Source organism: Dissoconium aciculare (genome assembly GCF_010015565.1).
Source record: "Dissoconium aciculare CBS 342.82 unplaced genomic scaffold K489scaffold_2, whole genome shotgun sequence".
Classification (NCBI taxonomy): domain Eukaryota; kingdom Fungi; phylum Ascomycota; class Dothideomycetes; order Mycosphaerellales; family Dissoconiaceae; genus Dissoconium; species Dissoconium aciculare.
Window position 1 is genome coordinate 86,538 of NW_022984952.1, and position 17,075 is coordinate 103,612.

The 17,075-nt window shown below is 53.3% G+C and overlaps 8 protein-coding genes across 8 annotated transcripts; 4 read left to right on the forward strand and 4 right to left on the reverse strand.

Moving 5' to 3' along the window:
- Positions 1 to 215: 215 nt before the first annotated feature.
- Positions 216 to 788, reverse strand: K489DRAFT_367083 (uncharacterized protein; the record flags this gene model as incomplete). The annotated part of the gene is made up of 1 exon (XM_033602829.1): positions 216 to 788. One exon carries the CDS (start codon positions 786 to 788, stop codon positions 216 to 218), a length of 573 nt encoding a protein of 190 aa, XP_033462825.1.
- A 462-nt stretch (positions 789 to 1,250) lies between these two features.
- K489DRAFT_406618 (uncharacterized protein) lies at positions 1,251 to 2,377 on the reverse strand (the record flags this gene model as incomplete). The annotated part of the gene is made up of 3 exons (XM_033607275.1): positions 1,251 to 1,418; positions 1,565 to 2,118; positions 2,182 to 2,377. The coding sequence occupies 3 exons, from the start codon at positions 2,375 to 2,377 to the stop codon at positions 1,251 to 1,253; spliced, it is 918 nt and encodes a 305-aa protein (XP_033462826.1).
- A 1,883-nt stretch (positions 2,378 to 4,260) lies between these two features.
- Positions 4,261 to 4,928, forward strand: K489DRAFT_98620 (uncharacterized protein). The gene has a single exon (XM_033609104.1). The coding sequence runs from the start codon at positions 4,420 to 4,422 to the stop codon at positions 4,867 to 4,869; it is 450 nt and encodes a 149-aa protein (XP_033462827.1). The 5' UTR covers positions 4,261 to 4,419; the 3' UTR covers positions 4,870 to 4,928.
- Positions 4,929 to 5,969: 1,041 nt separating this feature from the next.
- K489DRAFT_376173 (uncharacterized protein) lies at positions 5,970 to 6,672 on the forward strand. The gene has a single exon (XM_033603861.1). The coding sequence runs from the start codon at positions 6,068 to 6,070 to the stop codon at positions 6,629 to 6,631; it is 564 nt and encodes a 187-aa protein (XP_033462828.1). The 5' UTR covers positions 5,970 to 6,067; the 3' UTR covers positions 6,632 to 6,672.
- A 399-nt stretch (positions 6,673 to 7,071) lies between these two features.
- On the forward strand, positions 7,072 to 8,187 carry K489DRAFT_98628 (uncharacterized protein). The gene has a single exon (XM_033609105.1). It carries the CDS (start codon positions 7,194 to 7,196, stop codon positions 7,935 to 7,937), a length of 744 nt encoding a protein of 247 aa, XP_033462829.1. The 5' UTR covers positions 7,072 to 7,193; the 3' UTR covers positions 7,938 to 8,187.
- A 1,531-nt stretch (positions 8,188 to 9,718) lies between these two features.
- On the forward strand, positions 9,719 to 10,971 carry K489DRAFT_98720 (uncharacterized protein). The gene is made up of 5 exons (XM_033609107.1): positions 9,719 to 9,915; positions 10,030 to 10,149; positions 10,384 to 10,549; positions 10,687 to 10,845; positions 10,900 to 10,971. The coding sequence occupies exons 1-4, from the start codon at positions 9,813 to 9,815 to the stop codon at positions 10,832 to 10,834; spliced, it is 537 nt and encodes a 178-aa protein (XP_033462830.1). The 5' UTR covers positions 9,719 to 9,812; the 3' UTR covers positions 10,835 to 10,845; positions 10,900 to 10,971.
- Positions 10,972 to 12,509: 1,538 nt separating this feature from the next.
- K489DRAFT_98644 (uncharacterized protein) lies at positions 12,510 to 13,702 on the reverse strand. Its single transcript, XM_033609106.1, has one exon. It carries the CDS (start codon positions 13,413 to 13,415, stop codon positions 12,690 to 12,692), a length of 726 nt encoding a protein of 241 aa, XP_033462831.1. The 5' UTR covers positions 13,416 to 13,702; the 3' UTR covers positions 12,510 to 12,689.
- A 417-nt stretch (positions 13,703 to 14,119) lies between these two features.
- Positions 14,120 to 16,816, reverse strand: K489DRAFT_376181 (glycosyltransferase family 34 protein). The gene is made up of 3 exons (XM_033603862.1): positions 15,917 to 16,816; positions 15,554 to 15,842; positions 14,120 to 15,483 (listed from the first exon to the last, which is right to left on the reverse strand). Exons 1-3 carry the CDS (start codon positions 16,374 to 16,376, stop codon positions 14,607 to 14,609), a joined length of 1,626 nt encoding a protein of 541 aa, XP_033462832.1. The 5' UTR covers positions 16,377 to 16,816; the 3' UTR covers positions 14,120 to 14,606.
- Positions 16,817 to 17,075: the final 259 nt, after the last annotated feature.

Consider the following 17,075-nt stretch of genomic DNA (forward strand, 5'->3'; position numbering starts at 1 on the left):
CGATGATGTGGAGGAGTTGGTGGTGGTGATGGTCATGAATGGAGCAACCTGCATGCGAAGGGATCATTTCCACAAAAGCACATCCCCGCCACGCGCTGATTGACCGGAGAGTGAGATCAGGAGGAGGAGGGGGAGGAGAGAAAAGGCGATCGCCGGTGCGCGCACGCGCGCGTGGAGAAAGCAACCCGACGCTTGGGGACCGCGACGGGAACGTGTCATTCTGCTTCTGTGCTTATTGCAGGAGGAGAGGCTTGTTTTTCCTCGCATGCCGGATAGTACATGTAGGCCACACCCAACTCAAAATCCTCTGCACCAACATTGCATGCCTTGAAGCCGTCAATGCGAGACCAGCCGGGGGGGGGGTATATACTTGGTCTTGCATATGAGGAGAATCCTTCTTCGCTTGCTGCGGTCGAATAGCCCTTTCTTGACTGGTGATTCGTCGATGGAGCAGTTATCCATGTCAAGTCTCGCATTTTATGATCCCAGATCAGGATGGCGATCGACACCGTAGGCTGCAACTTATCACATTGTGCCAGTGATGGGTCACATTCGATGGAGACGGAGGAGGAGGGAGGGCGAACATCAGGCAGACGAGGTCCTGTCCCAATCAATGCTACTACTACTGCTGCTGGACGCCTATTCCGGGACGAGCAAGCCAGGCTCCTGTTGGTGATTTGTCTTTTGGGGGGACGAAGGACATGCCCCCAAACCCCACCAACCCACCAACCCATGACACTGCCACACGGCTTTCCGGGCCACGCGGCCTGCGCATGCATGTTGGTCATGGTTTCCGAGGGCGATCCGGGATCAGACCGGTCGTCTCGGTTGATCCGTTGTGCCGCGCGTGGATTGTTGCGGAGGGCGCTGCGCGGTTCGATTCATGGAACAGGTGAATTGCGTTCAGGTCAAGCATGATATTTCATGGGAGTGGAAATGATTGTGGGTCCGCAGACAAGGTGTGTGTATTTCATCGAAGAGAGACTCGTTTTGCAAAAAGAAGAAACTCGGTCATACCGCTGTGTATTCAGGTATTCACAAAAACCAAAAGTGATGATTGGGTGGGGAATTTAACCATAATACCGTGATGCCCTCCAACGCCGTCGCTCCTTCGTGGGTCTCTTGATGGACGTATAATGACAGCAATCAAAATGGGAACAAAAATCCGCAACCGCCCGCATGTTCTCGCAAGTAATGCACAAAACTCCTCAAGAAACCAACAATCTGTGTCGTCAAAGAACAATACGAAATCACCATATGAAAGCAGACAGTCTTCGCTCGTCGTTCTCGTCGTCGTGGCATTCGTGACTCTCGCCACATGAGGATAGCGGCGGCGTCGCGGGTAGCCAGACCAGATCCGGTGGAGAGCTGTGCTCGTAGAAATCAAAGTTGGGATTGGTGGGAGGGCTCATCGTCGTCTGTCGGAAAGAGTCGCAAATCAGCCTGGATCTCTGGAAAGGGGAGGAAATGGAGCACGGGTGGAGGGTTCTTTTTCTCATCGACGGGCGCCGTGCGGTGCTTGCTGATGTTGACGGTAATAATGGTGAGGTCTGGTGTTACTCACATAAGCATCTCCTGAGCTGGCGAAGCCCGCCTCGCCCGTCACCGTCTGGCGAGGATATTCGCCATTTGTGATCGGTGCATAGCTCATATTGTAAGGACTCAATCCATCTTCGGCATAGTATTCTTGTTTGATGGCAGGAAGACCGATGGCTTGGTATGGAATGTTGTCGGCATAGGGTTGTTGCTGTGGAGGTGGCAAGTATGGAGATCCCATGCATTGTGAGTATGCGGAGGTCCCGAAGCCGGGAGCCATGGCAGGTTGGTAAGCTGAGTAAGGCGCCGATGAGAAAGGTGGTGGTGACACGGAGACAGGTCGTAGGTTCTGCTGTGAGAACATGCCGCGATCGTCGGTTGAAACCATGTAGTTTGGTGCCATGGCACTGGACATCGACTCGGGATATGAAGGGTGACCGTACGATTGTGGGTGATCCTGCGCATGTGATTCTGATGATTCGGCGTCGTGGTGGTCGAGTTCCTGATGGCGCTGTTCGGGCGATGCTGAGCTTGACTCGGCGCGACGCTCGAGGTCTTCCAACCTCTTCTTCAGCTTCTTGCCTTTGAGTGAGTTAGTCTTCCTGATCATCATTATCAGCAGCAGCAGCGGGTCCATTCACTCACGGTAGTTGCGCTGAGCGATGCGATTCTGAATCCTCCTTCGCTCTGCTAGATCGGAGATCTTGGTCCAATCCTCGTCCGGGTTTGCGCTGGCACTGAAGGCACTACTTGAGCTGCTCGCGGTGGGGTATTGCTTGGTCGTCGGAGGTGGTGATGTTGCTGGCTGTGAGCTCCTCCGCCTGTGCTGTGATGGCTGCATGGTGACAGGGTATGTGATTGTGGAACGATTGGGAGAACGATTGATGTTGATCGTGTCGACGGTTGAACGACGAGGCCGAGTCGTTGATGTAGTACGCCAACGTCGAAAGATGTCGTTGACGTTGAGGTGGTGGTGAGGTGGTGAGGTAGAATGACGATGATTATGATGATGACTACCGGCGACGGAGTCGATCCAATGTGCAATGAAGGTGGTGGTGGTGTCGGATTGTTCAGTCGGAGGAATGGTTGGTATCAGTGGAAGATCCAACATCACTCGGGAAGAGGCGAGTATGATGTTGTATATAACGATTCTCCGAACATACCAAACATGTCATCGGTGACTCGAAAGAGGTTAGCACGACAGCATCACTTCGCAGAGCCCTGGAATGGCCGTGCATGCAGTGTCCTGGCCCCACAGGATGCCGGCCGGCAGTGTCGAGGCGGGCATACCAGAGGAACAGTAGTGCCAAGTGCACGAACATCATTCATTCATGGTGGTGGTGGTGTTGTTGTTAGTGGGAGTGGTAATGGCAATGGTAGTGGTGGTGGGAGTGTTCAGAGTGTTGGTCGCACGCAGGGTCGACGGCCAACCGTTGCGCCCGCACGCGCTCATGACCGCAGCGGAGAGTTTCTAAGATCATGGGCCGGTGGAAAGGTCGATTAGGCCGACAATGCAATACAAGGGAGGGGCTTTGCGACTGCGACCGTTTCGTCCGACCAGCGACCGTGGTGGACCGGGTGTACAAGCAAAGCAAAAGTGAATGGAGGATCATGGATGTGAGTGATAGAGTTCGTCACTCGTGAGGTCTTAGCTTCCGAGGCGGAGCGCCCTTGTCTGTCTGTTGTTGCTTCTCCCTACACGCTAAGGACAGCCTTATTAAATTTAGATGGTCCACTTTTTCGCGCGCACAGACGACGATTCTGCGAGACTGCGTTTGTGGGTAGGTGTGTGCGTGTGCGTGTGCGTGTGCGTGTGCGTGTGCGTGTGCGGGTATAGAGAGAGGGGAGGAAGAGATACGCATCGTGTGGACGTGTGGACATGCGTGCGCAGTGTGCGTGTGCATGCGCATACACTGCCTGCCCGAGTCTATCGTTCACGTCCACAACCACGTCCACGTCCATCGCCGTAAACTTCTCCATCGTCAAAGTGTAAATGCGTGATGAGAAACGGTTCCCACCACCAGCGGCCTGACTAGAGCGACTTCTACCGCGGGACAGAAGTCGTCGTCTGGTACTGGCGGTGTACAATTGTATCTATAACCCGGACATGGCTGTGGGCTTGCAGGCGACTTGACTACTTTGGTATCTAGGCGTGCTAGGGAAGAGTATGGGCATAGGCGGCTGCATAGGCCATGCATCGCGATACATGCATACCTACATACCTACATACACTCTATCACCACCTGCAACCATCTGGACATGCTGTGCTGTATATCCCCTTCTCGCCTACCACGGTCCGATGAACTATGTCACAATTATCAGTCATCAGTCCACCACGGTATCATCTTCTCTGCGGGAAGAGCGAACCTCTCGGCGACAACTGAAATCGCATCATTAGTCCTCCCTCCTCCTCCTCCACCTGCATGCATACATGTTTGGATGGAGATGCCTCCTGCCGATGAATTACAAAGAACGAGGCCGCTATCTCCGACTATTCCTACTATCCGCCACTGCATGGCACTGACGACAAATTACCAATCCGACCATCACGTTATTTCCGTCTAGCCTCCTGGCCCGGGCCTCCTTTCATAGGCACATAGGCACCTGCAGTTGTAGTAGTTCAGGTCGACCTCTTTTCGAGGTCCTTAGGGCTTCGTTCGCACCCAGCAGCGGTCGTCTCGTCTGCACCACCTCTTCGCATTGTCGTCGTATCGCATCTAGCGGGGATAGAGCTTCTCTTTCTCCGCGAGGCCCGCTCGCGTCATGACAAACGACCCGTCGTCGTTCGTTTTGTCGACGAGCAATTTCGAGGTTTCCGCCGCTTAGAAACCCTCTTTTCGCCTGGCCTCCAGCTAGTCCCGGGAGGAAGACGCGTGATTGCTAATGGGATGTGACGATCGAACGTCGTCAGTGATCGCGCGTGTCCCGCACACGCAAGACGGAGGAGCCGGTATCGCTTTCAGATCTCCCGGCGGCGAAATTCTTGTCCAGTGCGGAAAAGGATCCGCGCCGCAGCACATTCCAGGCCTCAACCCCTCCCCCGTCTTTGTTCCCATGAGAGCGCAACGGCCACGAATGATGCTTTGCAGGATCGTTCGCAGCGGCATGCTCTCATCGGTCCTCTTTCTCCCTGTGTGCCAACACGAGCTCATGTACCTATTTGGTCCTATTTTTGACAATTCCGTTCTCTTTGTCGATATTGACTCAATCCTACAATGTACTTCTCGCCTAGCATGTTTTCATTTCGGTCGACGTGCCAGAAACTTGGCAGCGAGACAGTCCTGTACGCGCATGTTGTGTTCCCACGGCGGGCGGTTAAATGCTCGAAAATAATCACCCTGGCCCGCCCGGTCATCCCTGCCCAGGCGGAAGTTGCTGTGCGTGCTGTGGAGAATTTGGGGGCCTGACAGGTCGCTGCTGCGCCCGCTCACAGGCCCGAGTCCAACTCCACTACACGGTGCACACAGTACGACAACACCCCAAAAAAAACAGTCCAGGTTTACTGGACAGGACAGGGGGTTTTGCTCGCGCGTAGCCGCAACATTGCAATACCAACTCGGCCTGCAGCTGGAGATAGGCGGGCTTGCCGGCCGCCGAGTGACCACGACACATCCCTTTCGCAACAGATGATTTCATCGCGCGCTCTGTGCGTCGTGGCCCACGTTGATCGCCTAGCCGGGAAGATCCACGAGCGGAATACGCGCAACGAGATCACGGTTGATCGCTGCTGCTGCTGCTGCGTGCGCACGACGATTGTCGCCATCGAACGCAAATGATCGAACCGATCGGCCCGGGCAATAAAACATGCCCCCGGTCGCCGCCAGCTTGTGAGTCAACGCGGATTTTAGGTAGGAGGGCCTTGTCTTGTCTCCGGCGCCAGCCAGCGGTTTTCGGCCTACCTGCGTTTTCGCACGTCTTCCTCCTCTCTAGCGCGTAACTATTCGAGATATTTGACCCCTTCTACACATCGCCATTGGCTAGAGCCGGATTAAAAATAAGTTTTTCGATTTGCGACGGAACGCTCCCGTTGCCCTTCTGCTGCATTGCGCACCGCCCACTTCGCTAGAGGTATATTCATCCTTCCAAGCTCCCTCCCGCTCCTCGTTCCGTGATGGGTCCTTCTTCGGACGGTGTACATACATACCTGTATTTCTCTTCTCCTCGAGGCGATGAGTTGCGCAATGGGGGCCGGCGCAGGTCGCGCGTGCGTGCGCTTGTGCGAACCAGGCCTCAGCGATGGGGTACCATCCATCCCCTTCAACATTATCCAGATCAGGAGCATTGTCCGAAGGGCGGCACCACTCTTTCCTCACGCGAGGATTAAGGTTTGCTATTTCAACTCGCTTTTTCCATCACATCTATGATCTGATCCTCCCGCCGTGTGTGGGGGGTCGTTGGTATTTGAAATATGATATATTTCCGTCGTCACAATACGACGAGTCGTTTCGAGGCATCGGCACGAGATCTCATTTGTTCGTCTGTTCGTTTGTCTGTCCATTGCAAGGAGTCATGAACGATAAGGGACCTTTGGATGACGGGAAACGTTGGCGTCCTTCATCAAGGAAAGTCTAATACTCAACACTTCGGACGAACGAGTCGGACAAACACCCGGACGAAAAAGAAGGTCAACCTTCGCAAAACTCGTCTTCCCGCGAATACCCCTCCTCCTGCCCACAACGAAGTTGTGCCGTCGCCAGGCGCCCTTGGTGTTTCACCCGTCATTTCTCCCTCGATTCTGCCGAAGAAACGGATGTGGCACATGTCACGGATGCCTATCCACACGGGTCCTGATCCTCGGCCTTCGCAATGGTGCGGGCCATGGACGAGCCTGGACAACGCCAAGGTACCGTTTGAGTCGGTTTTAGGCGACATGCTTGTGCTGGGCGGACGAGTGCCTCCATGCAAATTCCACGGCGAGCGCTGTACTGTAGGTAGAGGCGTAGTTCGCGAAATCGTCTTGATTGGTGGGGTGATTAGGGTTTTCGAATATACTGAACGTCCCCCTGTCATCATTTCATCACCCTCTCGCACTCGATGGGAACAAGCGAAGGGTCACAACATTGGAGGGTTTGCCACTGTACTGTACACGGTTTGACCGGGGCCGGAAGCCGTACATGATCAGGCAGGCAGAAGTACAGATACATGTTACAGTGCTGTGTGCTGTGTGGATATTCCGCCTCTCTCCCGCCCCGCCTATCATCATCATCAACCCACCTGGATGCCTCGGGGCTTCCGAATGTCGCACATGGCATCAACGTGGCTTCCACCACACACAACAACAGCGACAGCAACAGCGACAACACTCGGCGCGCCGATCTTCGAGCCGAATCATCCGGGCGGCCTCGCAGGAGGAGCAACGTATGTATTGGCATGCACGCCGTACACGTCAACCCCCAGCACCCGCCAAGGACATGCCATGTCCGTCGTTTCTTGTCCCGCCGCGACCGGTGTCGAAACGATCCAACCTTGCCGGGCGATCATTACAGAATACAATAAAAAGACCACATGCAAGAACACGCGTATTCTTCCCCACGAGCTAGAGGCCAGGGGGTGGCAGTGACGGCGTTCGGCTTGTTCTTGTTGTTGTTTTTGTTGCTGCTGCTGTTATCGTTGCCAACACCACCACCATCGAAATAGACGGCCGCACAGCTGCGGCCATGGGCGCCCATGGCGTTCCAAGCGATATATGCATATCCACCAGCAGCAGGCCCTACATGCCCCAAGGACAGGTGGAAAGCCAATCATGTGGCGCGATTGAGCCCCTGTTAGCCGATAGGGGTATAGCCCGAAAAGCGCGATCCCCCTCCAAGCTAGCAAATGACGGCTCGTTCGTTCGCTTCTTCCCATACACCATACACAGTGATGATACACTTGCATTAGTTATCATCACATATGGTTTTCCACTTATTAGATCCTCAGTCCAGCATAGTCGCGCCTGGTTTTCCCAAGGCCGCGCGTGCCCAACGAAACATCTGTTGGCTCCAAGGACATGTCTGGCGCGGCCAGCTCTGGACATCCGCAACACCCCTCGTGAAAATCGCCCCCCAAAAGTGCGCATGAAGATATCGTATGATTTTCGCTCCCATTCCGTGCTATTTCCACTGTGTGACGGCGAGCGTTTTACATCGATAACAAACATCAAAGACGCGTCACTCCTGTCCCTGCGGAAACAACTACCTTTCTGCGCAATGTTGATACGAAACTTCAATACTTTTGGACTACACACTGCGAGAGACGAGTCGGTGTCAGATCATAATCCCGAGTCGCGACTCGTGGCTGTGCTTCTTCTCATATCACATTCATACAATCATTCAGCACAGGCTTGGGAATGCGTGTCATCTCGGCAAGGCCCCCTCTTGCATATTGCCAAGGCAAGCCTTTCGGGCTACCTCATTGTGTGAAACTTGCGCATGGATTGACCCGCAAGTGAATCTTCCGCCGGCAAGGAGGGCGAGGTTCTCGACCGGTGAACGTGATCTCCCAGGCACCGGTGCTGTTTCGTCGTCGCCGCCACGGGGTGAGCGTCCACGTCAACTGCTCCTGCGCCAATTCATGGAGCCACGGGCATATGCATGTTGGGTGAGACGCGGCACGAACGACATCCCAAACCCTGAATGATCCTCCCCTGATGCGCCCTGCTATTCCAGCCTCAATTTTCCGTCCTTATTGCTGTTGAATACGAATCGTTGGAGAAGATGCGACAGAACACCTGCCAATGGGCAATTGTAGGGCAGACGTTCTCAGCTGAGGAATCCGGTCCTCGATAGAGAGGCTGTGCAGACCCTGTCCAGCTGTACCCATTGGAACATCGACAATTGCCACGAAACAACATCTCGATGATCGTATTAAGGGCAGGAAGAGAGCCTTCGTGTGTGGCTATGTTCGATTGGATGATCCCGGATGATCTGCTCCGCAGCGCGGGCCGTCAAGCTAAGAAACCGCCGCCCGCCGTCGTCGGAGGACCTGAGCGTGCTGGGCCAAATCAATTCATGCTTACACACTCTCTCTCTTTCTCTCTCTCGCGCGCCAAAGACAGGATGGTCGCCAAGCTGTATCCGACTTGAAAGAGAGAGGGAGAGGGGGAGAGGGCGGAGCAAAACCATATCTGAAACATGCGGCAAAGCAGAAATCTGGTCTGCACAGAGCAGAGACGTATCTCCAATTTTCCTGCTTTTCTTCCGGGAAGGATGATGAAGCGTATTGCGAGCATAGAGAAGCATGTGAGGCCTGTTCGCAGGCTAGTCAAGGCTGCATGGGAGATATGACGATGATTGGGTCCATGATCGTAAAACGAAATCCCAGAGCACCGAGATCCGCCCTACAATGTCTACATGCAGGTGGTGGTGGTGGTGGTGGTGCAGAAGGGCGGATGGGATGGGTGGTGTGGCCGTTTTTCGCGTGCATACGCCGCCATGTAGGTGATGTCCGACTCCGACTGCCAGACCGCCTGGTGACAGAAGTCGTGGTTCCGCTAGACACCCACGTTTTCTGGCGAGCAGAGGGAATGGGTTTCGCGCGTGACAGACACGGGACGGAAGCAGCAACAACTCTCGGGAGCGAAATTGGGACATCGCTCGCTGTTTAGACCAATTTGGGCGGATTTGGCCGTATGTGTTGGAACTGGATTGCATACATTACAGCATTGCTTGATGGGCCGGGCCCAATTGCCCGTATGCACTCACGACACAGGACTGCACAGTCAGGGTGCATGCACGCTCTACACACACCACAGCTGCAGTAGTACTAATTGGACATCATCGCCCTTTCTTTGACTCATGCTCAAGATCATGATCGTCGTCGTCGCCTGTCGTCATGAGACAGAACTTCAAGGATCTTCCTCTTTGGCTCGGCTTCCTCGGGTTGCAACGCTACGACTTTCCCTCGTCGTCGTCGTCGTATCGGACGTTCGCAAGTCCCGTTCTACCGACCGTGGGCGTGCCCCATGCCGAGTGTCTGGATACGGTCGACTCGATGATGCAGCAGGGTTCATTGGAAGGCCTTGGAAAGGCGGGATGATGCCTGCGAAATCTCCGATTAACTCCGCGGATGCTTTCCACGAACGTCAAAGTACCAGAGTAACCTCCCATGTGATGGAACCGCTTAGTATAATCATTCTGCGACTCATGCAGGAGAGAACCTGTCTGTCGACTGGCAACGTCATCCCGCACCGAACTCGATACGACCTTGACGGAGACACCTAGGCATTGCTGACATATCAATATTGTAACGTCGGAATCGAACTTCTCCTTGTTACTCCCTGGACGACTTCGTTCTCTATGGAATTCCAAATTCGGATTGATCGCACCATGATAACGTCCGAGCTATCCTGCGGTGTTCTTCAAGTGGTGCACGCGAGGATTGGTCAGCCGCATGACGAATGTGATTATCACAAGCTTGTTTCGAACCCATGTTGGATGATTCACGTCGCAGAAAGTTTGAGTCACATTTCCCAACCATCAACCGGGATATTGCTGACAACAGAGATGCCGCTAGTTCTCCCACAGCCTTGCGTCGATGATACCACAGCTTCGCCGTACAGCATGGTTGGGAGACGGAGAATAGTCGCCTCTCCACTTCGTATTACATCGGTCAAAACCGAAATCCCGCTCGAGCGTATCGGAGGACGCTCTTTCTAAATCGTGAGGCCTACCCACAGCGTGTGCAGACCTCTTCTCTGTTCGTCCGACCTCATTCGTTCTGCCCGACTCTGTCATCGGACCCCCCGAAGACTAGACTTCCACCATCCTTGCTTCATCCCGTGACCGGCGAACGTCTCGAAATCCCAGACTTCATGTTTCTAACGATACGATATCGGAGTAGATATTCCGCTGACAAATTCCCTTCAAGATGAATCACATCATCGCTCTCCCGTTCATAGCGCGAGGCTGAAACACTGCCCAGAGGCATGCTCTACATCAGCGCGACGACAGTCCCTTGACAAGTACCTCGTCAACAAGGCTTTCGTGCTTCGAGAGCACGACTTTTGCATCGCAGGGAGCACGTCTCCATTCTCGTACGTCCGCTGAATGAGAGCTGTGATCCGCATCTTCCGCTGCATCCGATCAGGTTGTATCCGCGATGTGGCCGACGGGCGCAGCGAACGAGAAGATCGGGGAATCTCGACGCGGAGCTCGGCTGATTGAAGCTCAGGTCGTGCATGGGACCCGAGGAAATGGACTCCGCCTTCCGTATCTCAATACGTGATCGGATTTACGTGGGAATTTCGGATCTGCTTCCCATTATGGCGCCCCTCGTGTTGATATATTGTGGTGCCGATGATCACTGGCGAGTGGATTAGACGGCCAAGAGGTAAGGCCTAAATGCATGAACTAGAGAGGACAGTCGAGTGATTGAAGACGTAAGGTAAACTCGTTTGAACAAATCCTGAAGGATGTGAATGTATGCGATGAGTGTAGACGTCGGATCATCATCCGTCCGAAACATGCATATCGCGAAGATTCGCGGAGACGAAAACGTCGTGAACTTCTAGGGAGATGTGAAGTGCTCGAAGGCAGAAATTAATCCAAGCACGAACTACATGTGAAGTCCAAGCTTGTTTTGCACAATTGGTAAATGACATGGTAATTTTCATATACGTGACTCGAATGACAGGGCTGAAACTCACAGGACAGAAACGCGTTCAGGGCCAAAAATTCAAGGATCGAGTGTCGCCAGAAGGAAACATAATAAATAGACAAACAACTCCTCCCACGTGCACAGGCTTGACCTCGGAACTCGGGGGCTGATTTGTGTCGATGGTGAATGCTGTCGAAAATCGAATGCATCAACCGTCTCGTGCTGCACTGGTGACATGCTGCATTATCCTCACACGCTCCTGATTTCGATATACCGATAGTATATGACTCCCTCTCAGCATCGATAAATCTCAACTTGGGAAATGACTGACAAATCTCCGGTGGTGACGTTCCAGCCCAGCTTAACGAGTGGGGACTTGGTCGCTGAATACCAACGGCAGATTGTTGTTTCTTGGAATGCCGACGTTCCAGACCTTGATGTCATTGCCGACGTCCGTACCATTCTGGAACATCAGGTTGATGATGCCGTCTTTGGTGGTAGCCACGCTCAGCTTGGAAACATCTGATACAGGCAAGGTGAGGTTTTGCGTTGTCGCATCATCCCCGGCTGCTATGATGACATGCTTGGTGACTTGGTTGGGACCGCTTTTGTAGAACAGACTGGTGCAAGTGATATGTTAGCATACTGGGTATTCAGATAACACGCGGAGAGGTCAGACAGCCCCGACGACGCAACTTACTAGTCACTGGATACATCAGACACCGCCGCGAGCGATACACCAGAAGGAACTGTGATATTGAGATTCATCCCTGCGAAACTCGTCAGCATTGCACTCTGGGAAACCCGTGTCAGATTCATCGCATACCGGAGGACCACGGGTCTGTGATGTTGTAGCCGTCGCCGAAAAATTTATATGCCTGGACCACAGTGCTTGTTTTCAGCTTTCGGGCGTAGAGATTCAGGCCAGAATTCTGAATGAAGCTGCAGGTGAGTCCAGACGCAGGGTCAGCCCAGCCGGCGCCTATGCTGAGAGCAACGGAAGCGTCAACCCATAGTTGCTTAGGATTGGAGAAGTCATATAGCCAGACATTGATAACTTGATCGGCGCCCAGGAAGAAGACGAACATCCCGTAAAAGCCTTTGGGATTGGGGTCGGCGCAAGCTGCCAAGCCCCCTGCGGCGCTGGGAAACACCGGCCCGCCCAACGGTACTGGGTCATTCCATTGAGTTTGTTGTCCAGCTTCGCTAGTTGCATTTATCGTTTTCACGAATCCAGACGGGTCGATGTAGATGAGTTGTCGATAATTCTTCCCGTTGAACTGGTACGCAACAGCCCTGAGAGAACTACCCAGCCCAACTTGAGCGCCAGTGATAATGGATTTGTTTGCGTTGTTTGAATCCTGGAATGTCCACTTTCCGTTGACGTTTATTTTCTCCACGACAGAACCATTCGCCATCTGGAAATACATCACCTGTGTGCGTGCATCGTCTGACATGACGGCGGTCGCCAGGCCTCCACCAGCCATCGCGCTGAATGTGCTAGGCATACCTTGTGTAGCTCTGGAAGGGGTTTCATCAGCTGAGTTCCTTAATTGAAGCTCACAAGTGGATCGCACTCACAATGAAGGCGCAGGTTTCTTCTTGAGACCAACTCCTAATCCGACTCCGAGCGCAGTCAACACAACAATTATCAAGGCGATGACACCCAAGAGCATTGCGAGCGACATGCCCAGATACCGCTTCTTGGGCGGCGCGGCCGGTGATGATTGTTTCTCGAGGAAGTTGTTCTGGATCGCAGAATCTCTGTGGTCATTCTGCTCAGGCGGGACCTGATACCCGCTCGCCGAAAAACGTGACTTCTTATCAGCGTAGTTGTCACCGGAGTATTCATTCGCTGAGTATGCCGGTGCAACGCTGTTCCGATAATGACCTGGGGGAACCAGGCTGTTGCGGTCGATGGGTTGATCTGTGTAAGCTGGGTAGACGACCTCCGGACTTGTGGAGTATGGAGCAAACACCTCAAGTCCTTCGCTTTCACGATTTGAGTAGGTGAGGTTGTTGGCATTATTCGAGAGGATACTCGGGTTATGTGACAGAGTGCTCATATCCCGCGATAGACCTTCAGGCTGTGGTACGGCTTCCAATGTGATTTCGGGTTCCTTGGGTGCGACGGGTATGCTCGGAGCTACATGTTCAACAGGATCTGCTGGTTTGGTGGGCTCTGCGGCTTGTGATGGGGTGGATGACTCGGCGGTTTCTTCTTGAGCATGCTTTACATGAAGCTTCTCCGGCACCAGACTTGCTGGTGGAGCATCATGTGTAGTTGCCGTCGCTGGATCCATTGTCGCAATTGTGTGTAACAAGTTTGTGTAAGCACAGAATCAGAACAGGAAAGACGAGAGATACAGGTGTAGGCAGGGCATCCGGGGATGGTCATATCGGTGCCCATTCTCTGGGCGAGGGCAGCGAGGTGCAGTGTCCATAGCCACGCCGCATGCAGTTCAAGGCTTTGTTCATCCTAGTCGTTTCATGTTCTGTGGCGTTACTAGCATCTGAGAGGTTGGCCCTGTCCCGTGCTTGATGCGCTGTGCCGCATCTGAGCTTTTCTGGGGTGATGATTTTATCACAATCTTGCCCGGAGTTGTTGTTACTGCCCTCCCCTCGGCTGTATTCACACGATCTCAACCGCAGTCCGTCGTTGACGATTATCACGAGCTCTCATCTTTGATATGAGTATCGCATAAAGCATATTCATTTTATCGACAGCAGACTCGATGTCCAGGGCTATCCTGTGCTGCGAGTCTTCGGGTGCGGAGCTGTCGAAAGGAATGGAGGCGTGCGTGCTGTGCCGTTGACATGCAGCCCGCCAAGCACAGCCCGCAGCGCTTTTTATAGACACCGTTGAACAACTTCATCTCACGCTAGAGCATCGGCGACCAATCCCCGAACGTGGAAAACCAACACGGCGCGCATATCTCGCAGGGCCATTCTCCCTCGCTTGCACAAGAGGCTGGCGACCAACCGGTGTGAAATTTGGATTTGATTTCGCACAAATTTGCCATGTTTATTTTCGGGACGTCCACAGCAGCCGAGGCGAGAACCTCTCCCGTGCAGCGTGTAGCGTGACGGCAGGGATGTGAATCTATGGCTACAGATCTGCCCTGGATGTCGTGGTCGCAAGCACGTTTGAGAGCTGAAGGACATTGACAAATGGGATCACGCAGTCGCAGATTAATTCCAACAACGGCTCTTTACCCACTTTGGAGCAGTGGTTCGACCCGCGCTGCGGTGCGAACGCCATACCGCTGTTGGCAAGAACTGATTGGAGGCGATGCTGAGCGATTTTGTCGAGCTTTCCCATCACGTGGAGCATTCTCGCCTCCTCAGTACAAGACGATGGATCTGCATCTGTGAGATTGTCTATGTGACCGATCTCACATACCGAGCTTTCCTTTGGACATGCGGCGAGACAGGATACCATCCATCATAAATGTGGCCCGATCGCCAGCGAATCCTGATCACACAATCAATCCCTATCCACCGTCCTCCCCATCTGCCATTATCGCCTTGAACTCCGCCTCCTTTACTTCCCACTCCTCCTTAGCCTTCCTCCTCCGTTCCTTCTCCCTGACCATCTCCTCCCTATCCCTTCGATCCTGACCGCTGATCCAGTTCTTAAATCTCTCCCATCTGCCACGATTTAACATATAGCTGAGATCCGCAAAGTCATGCATTTCCTCCGCGCAGTCCCGACCCCATTGACAACCCGCCATATTCACGAGGAAATCCCGCTCCTTTTCTTGATAATGCACGCCTCGGACGCCGCATTCCTTCATCGCTTCGAGTTTTTCTGGATCTTGATTTTCGGAAAGAGCTAGTGCAGGGTCTGAGACTTTTATCTTTCGAAGTGGCTTCGGGCAGCCGCGTGCAGGGAGACCTTGGTCGTTGCCGCACGCTCCCTCAGGATATGCATTGATCATGCGCTGTGGCAGGAATGCCACGCGTGATCGGATCCAAGGCTGTGTGGTGTAGATGTGGTGGAGGGCGTCTTGTTCTTTGTGCGTCCATTGGGTATGTCGTTGTTCATAACTGATCGGGTCCCACCATGCGTCGAGGATTCGCTCACCCCAGTCGCTACGTCGCACGAAGAAGCTGCCAAGACTGAATCCGCTGCAATCCTGTGGAATGAGCATGTCGATACTAGAAGCTCGATTGTCACCTGCTGCGGATAATGTCGTCGCGTCGAGGAAGAAGGTGGATTCGCTTGTTTTGCTGACGGGATGCTCTATCTTTTGAGGGTTGTATACATTGATATCACGGTAAGTGCGGTCGGTGAGCGAGTTGAAAATATGCGATTGCAAGCTGTAGCTAGGCTCCATGATCACAGTGGTCAAGTCAAGCCACCAAAACCTATCACGACAACGAGACTGGTCAGCCAAGCAGCGAACAATGAGTTGACCCGGGAGAACTTCGGACTCACCATTCCGCATCTCGATGCTTTCTCATGGCATTCTTGATGATGTCTACCTTTTCCCAGCCTGCACGCCACTCATGCGAGTACTCTTTCTTGTCGACAAGATTGGCTACCTCCAGCGTATAGCCCCAGCGATCAGCGTAGCGCTGCTTGTTACGCATGCTGGCCTTTTCAATTGCATATTCCCGCCCACCTTTCCATTCTGATACGCCGCCCCCGGGGTTTGCTGCAAGTATAATGACAAACTTGCTTCCACCGCCAAGGAAACTTGTCCGCCGGTACCATCGTGTCAATGCTGAGACAACTCGTTAGTATCGCTCGTCAACGTGCAATGGTCGGTCATCCACTTGAAGACACGATATGACCTACGTGGAGTCGCAAGCCACCAGATGAGCAGCAGCAGGACTATAACGCCAGTTTGAAGTCTCCTTCTTCGTGTCATGTGTTGTTTGCATTGCCTCATAATGTCCTGCCATTGAATGTCCGCAGAGGCGTTGTTACCCGTGCCTCGCATACGATTCAGCTTCTCTTTCTCCACCTCACGATCATTCTGTTCACCAGCCATCATGTAGTGCCTCCATCGCGACAAAGGTGCTAGCAGCCACTGGACATACGCATTGCGCCCGAGTCGCGATCCGCCATGCACTCGCGCTGAGCTAGCTTTCGCTGAGGCCCACGTTGGCGGTCCCATATCTCGCCCGATTCTCTCGCTCGGGGAGCTGCCTCTGGATCTAGTGGTGTAATCGGCCGGCTTGAGATCAGGTGTGGTCAGGCCTGGAGAGATCCATCCACCACCCCTGCGTGCAATCGGTGCGGCCTCGAGAGACATGGGGCCCTAGCTTTATTTCGTCTTCGCGTTTCACAAATGAGGTCTTTCTAAAGATCATCGATCGCGGTCGATCAGCAATAAAAGCGCCGGCGCTATCATTGATCATCAGGCTCGTCGAGGGACCATGAGCAAACAATGCGATGGGTAAGGAACGTGGACATGTCAATCATATGCGAGAGCGTATGTTGGATCGGTGTGCTTGTGATGTTGGATCAAAAGACACAGGCAGGTGCCGAGCCAGATGCGACCGCAGCCAGTCCGTCTCTGCGATGAATGAATTGTTCCAAGGTTTCTAGCGGTCCCTGCAATCGCGCTTTCCAGTACTTTGCACTTTATTAAACCAGACTCCTGAAGTCTCTCGCAGAGCACGTAAAGGGAACAACAAATGCATACGATGCTAATGAAAAGGTTGATATAATGCGCACGAAGTCCCAGACTTCATACGTGCAGGCATTGGGGGTCAAAGGTTAAGTGCTCAATTGACAGCACATTGGAACATCAACAACTATCCGAATCTCCTGACATGCCGCGACGTCATTGCTGCAGGGGACTACGAAGGCTAGGGTTGTGTTTGGCATTTGGGGTTATTCAAGAACTGGCCGACATTGATCTTCATCATGATTACGCAAATGCGTCCCTGGATGCACAATTGAACGGAGTATCGAACAGATTGTCGAACAGGCAATAGCTATGTGGAAG

Bases quoted from the DNA above. Each gene is read 5' to 3' on its own strand.
- K489DRAFT_98620 (XM_033609104.1), top strand. From the start codon at position 4,420: ATGGGATGTGACGATCGAACGTCGTCAGTGATCGCGCGTGTCCCGCAC.
- K489DRAFT_376173 (XM_033603861.1), top strand. From the start codon at position 6,068: ATGACGGGAAACGTTGGCGTCCTTCATCAAGGAAAGTCTAATACTCAA.
- K489DRAFT_98628 (XM_033609105.1), top strand. From the start codon at position 7,194: ATGGGCGCCCATGGCGTTCCAAGCGATATATGCATATCCACCAGCAGC.
- K489DRAFT_98720 (XM_033609107.1), top strand. From the start codon at position 9,813: ATGGAATTCCAAATTCGGATTGATCGCACCATGATAACGTCCGAGCTA. The intron at 10,150-10,383 runs GTATCGGAGGAC...ATTCCCTTCAAG, and splicing joins AACCGAAATCCCGCTCGAGC to ATGAATCACATCATCGCTCT. The intron at 10,550-10,686 runs GTACGTCCGCTG...ATTGAAGCTCAG, and splicing joins GGGAGCACGTCTCCATTCTC to GTCGTGCATGGGACCCGAGG.
- K489DRAFT_98644 (XM_033609106.1), bottom strand. From the start codon at position 13,415: ATGGATCCAGCGACGGCAACTACACATGATGCTCCACCAGCAAGTCTG.
- K489DRAFT_376181 (XM_033603862.1), bottom strand. From the start codon at position 16,376: ATGTCTCTCGAGGCCGCACCGATTGCACGCAGGGGTGGTGGATGGATC. The intron at 15,843-15,916 runs GTAGGTCATATC...GAGTTGTCTCAG, and splicing joins CTGGTGGCTTGCGACTCCAC to CATTGACACGATGGTACCGG. The intron at 15,484-15,553 runs GTGAGTCCGAAG...TTGTCGTGATAG, and splicing joins AAGCATCGAGATGCGGAATG to GTTTTGGTGGCTTGACTTGA.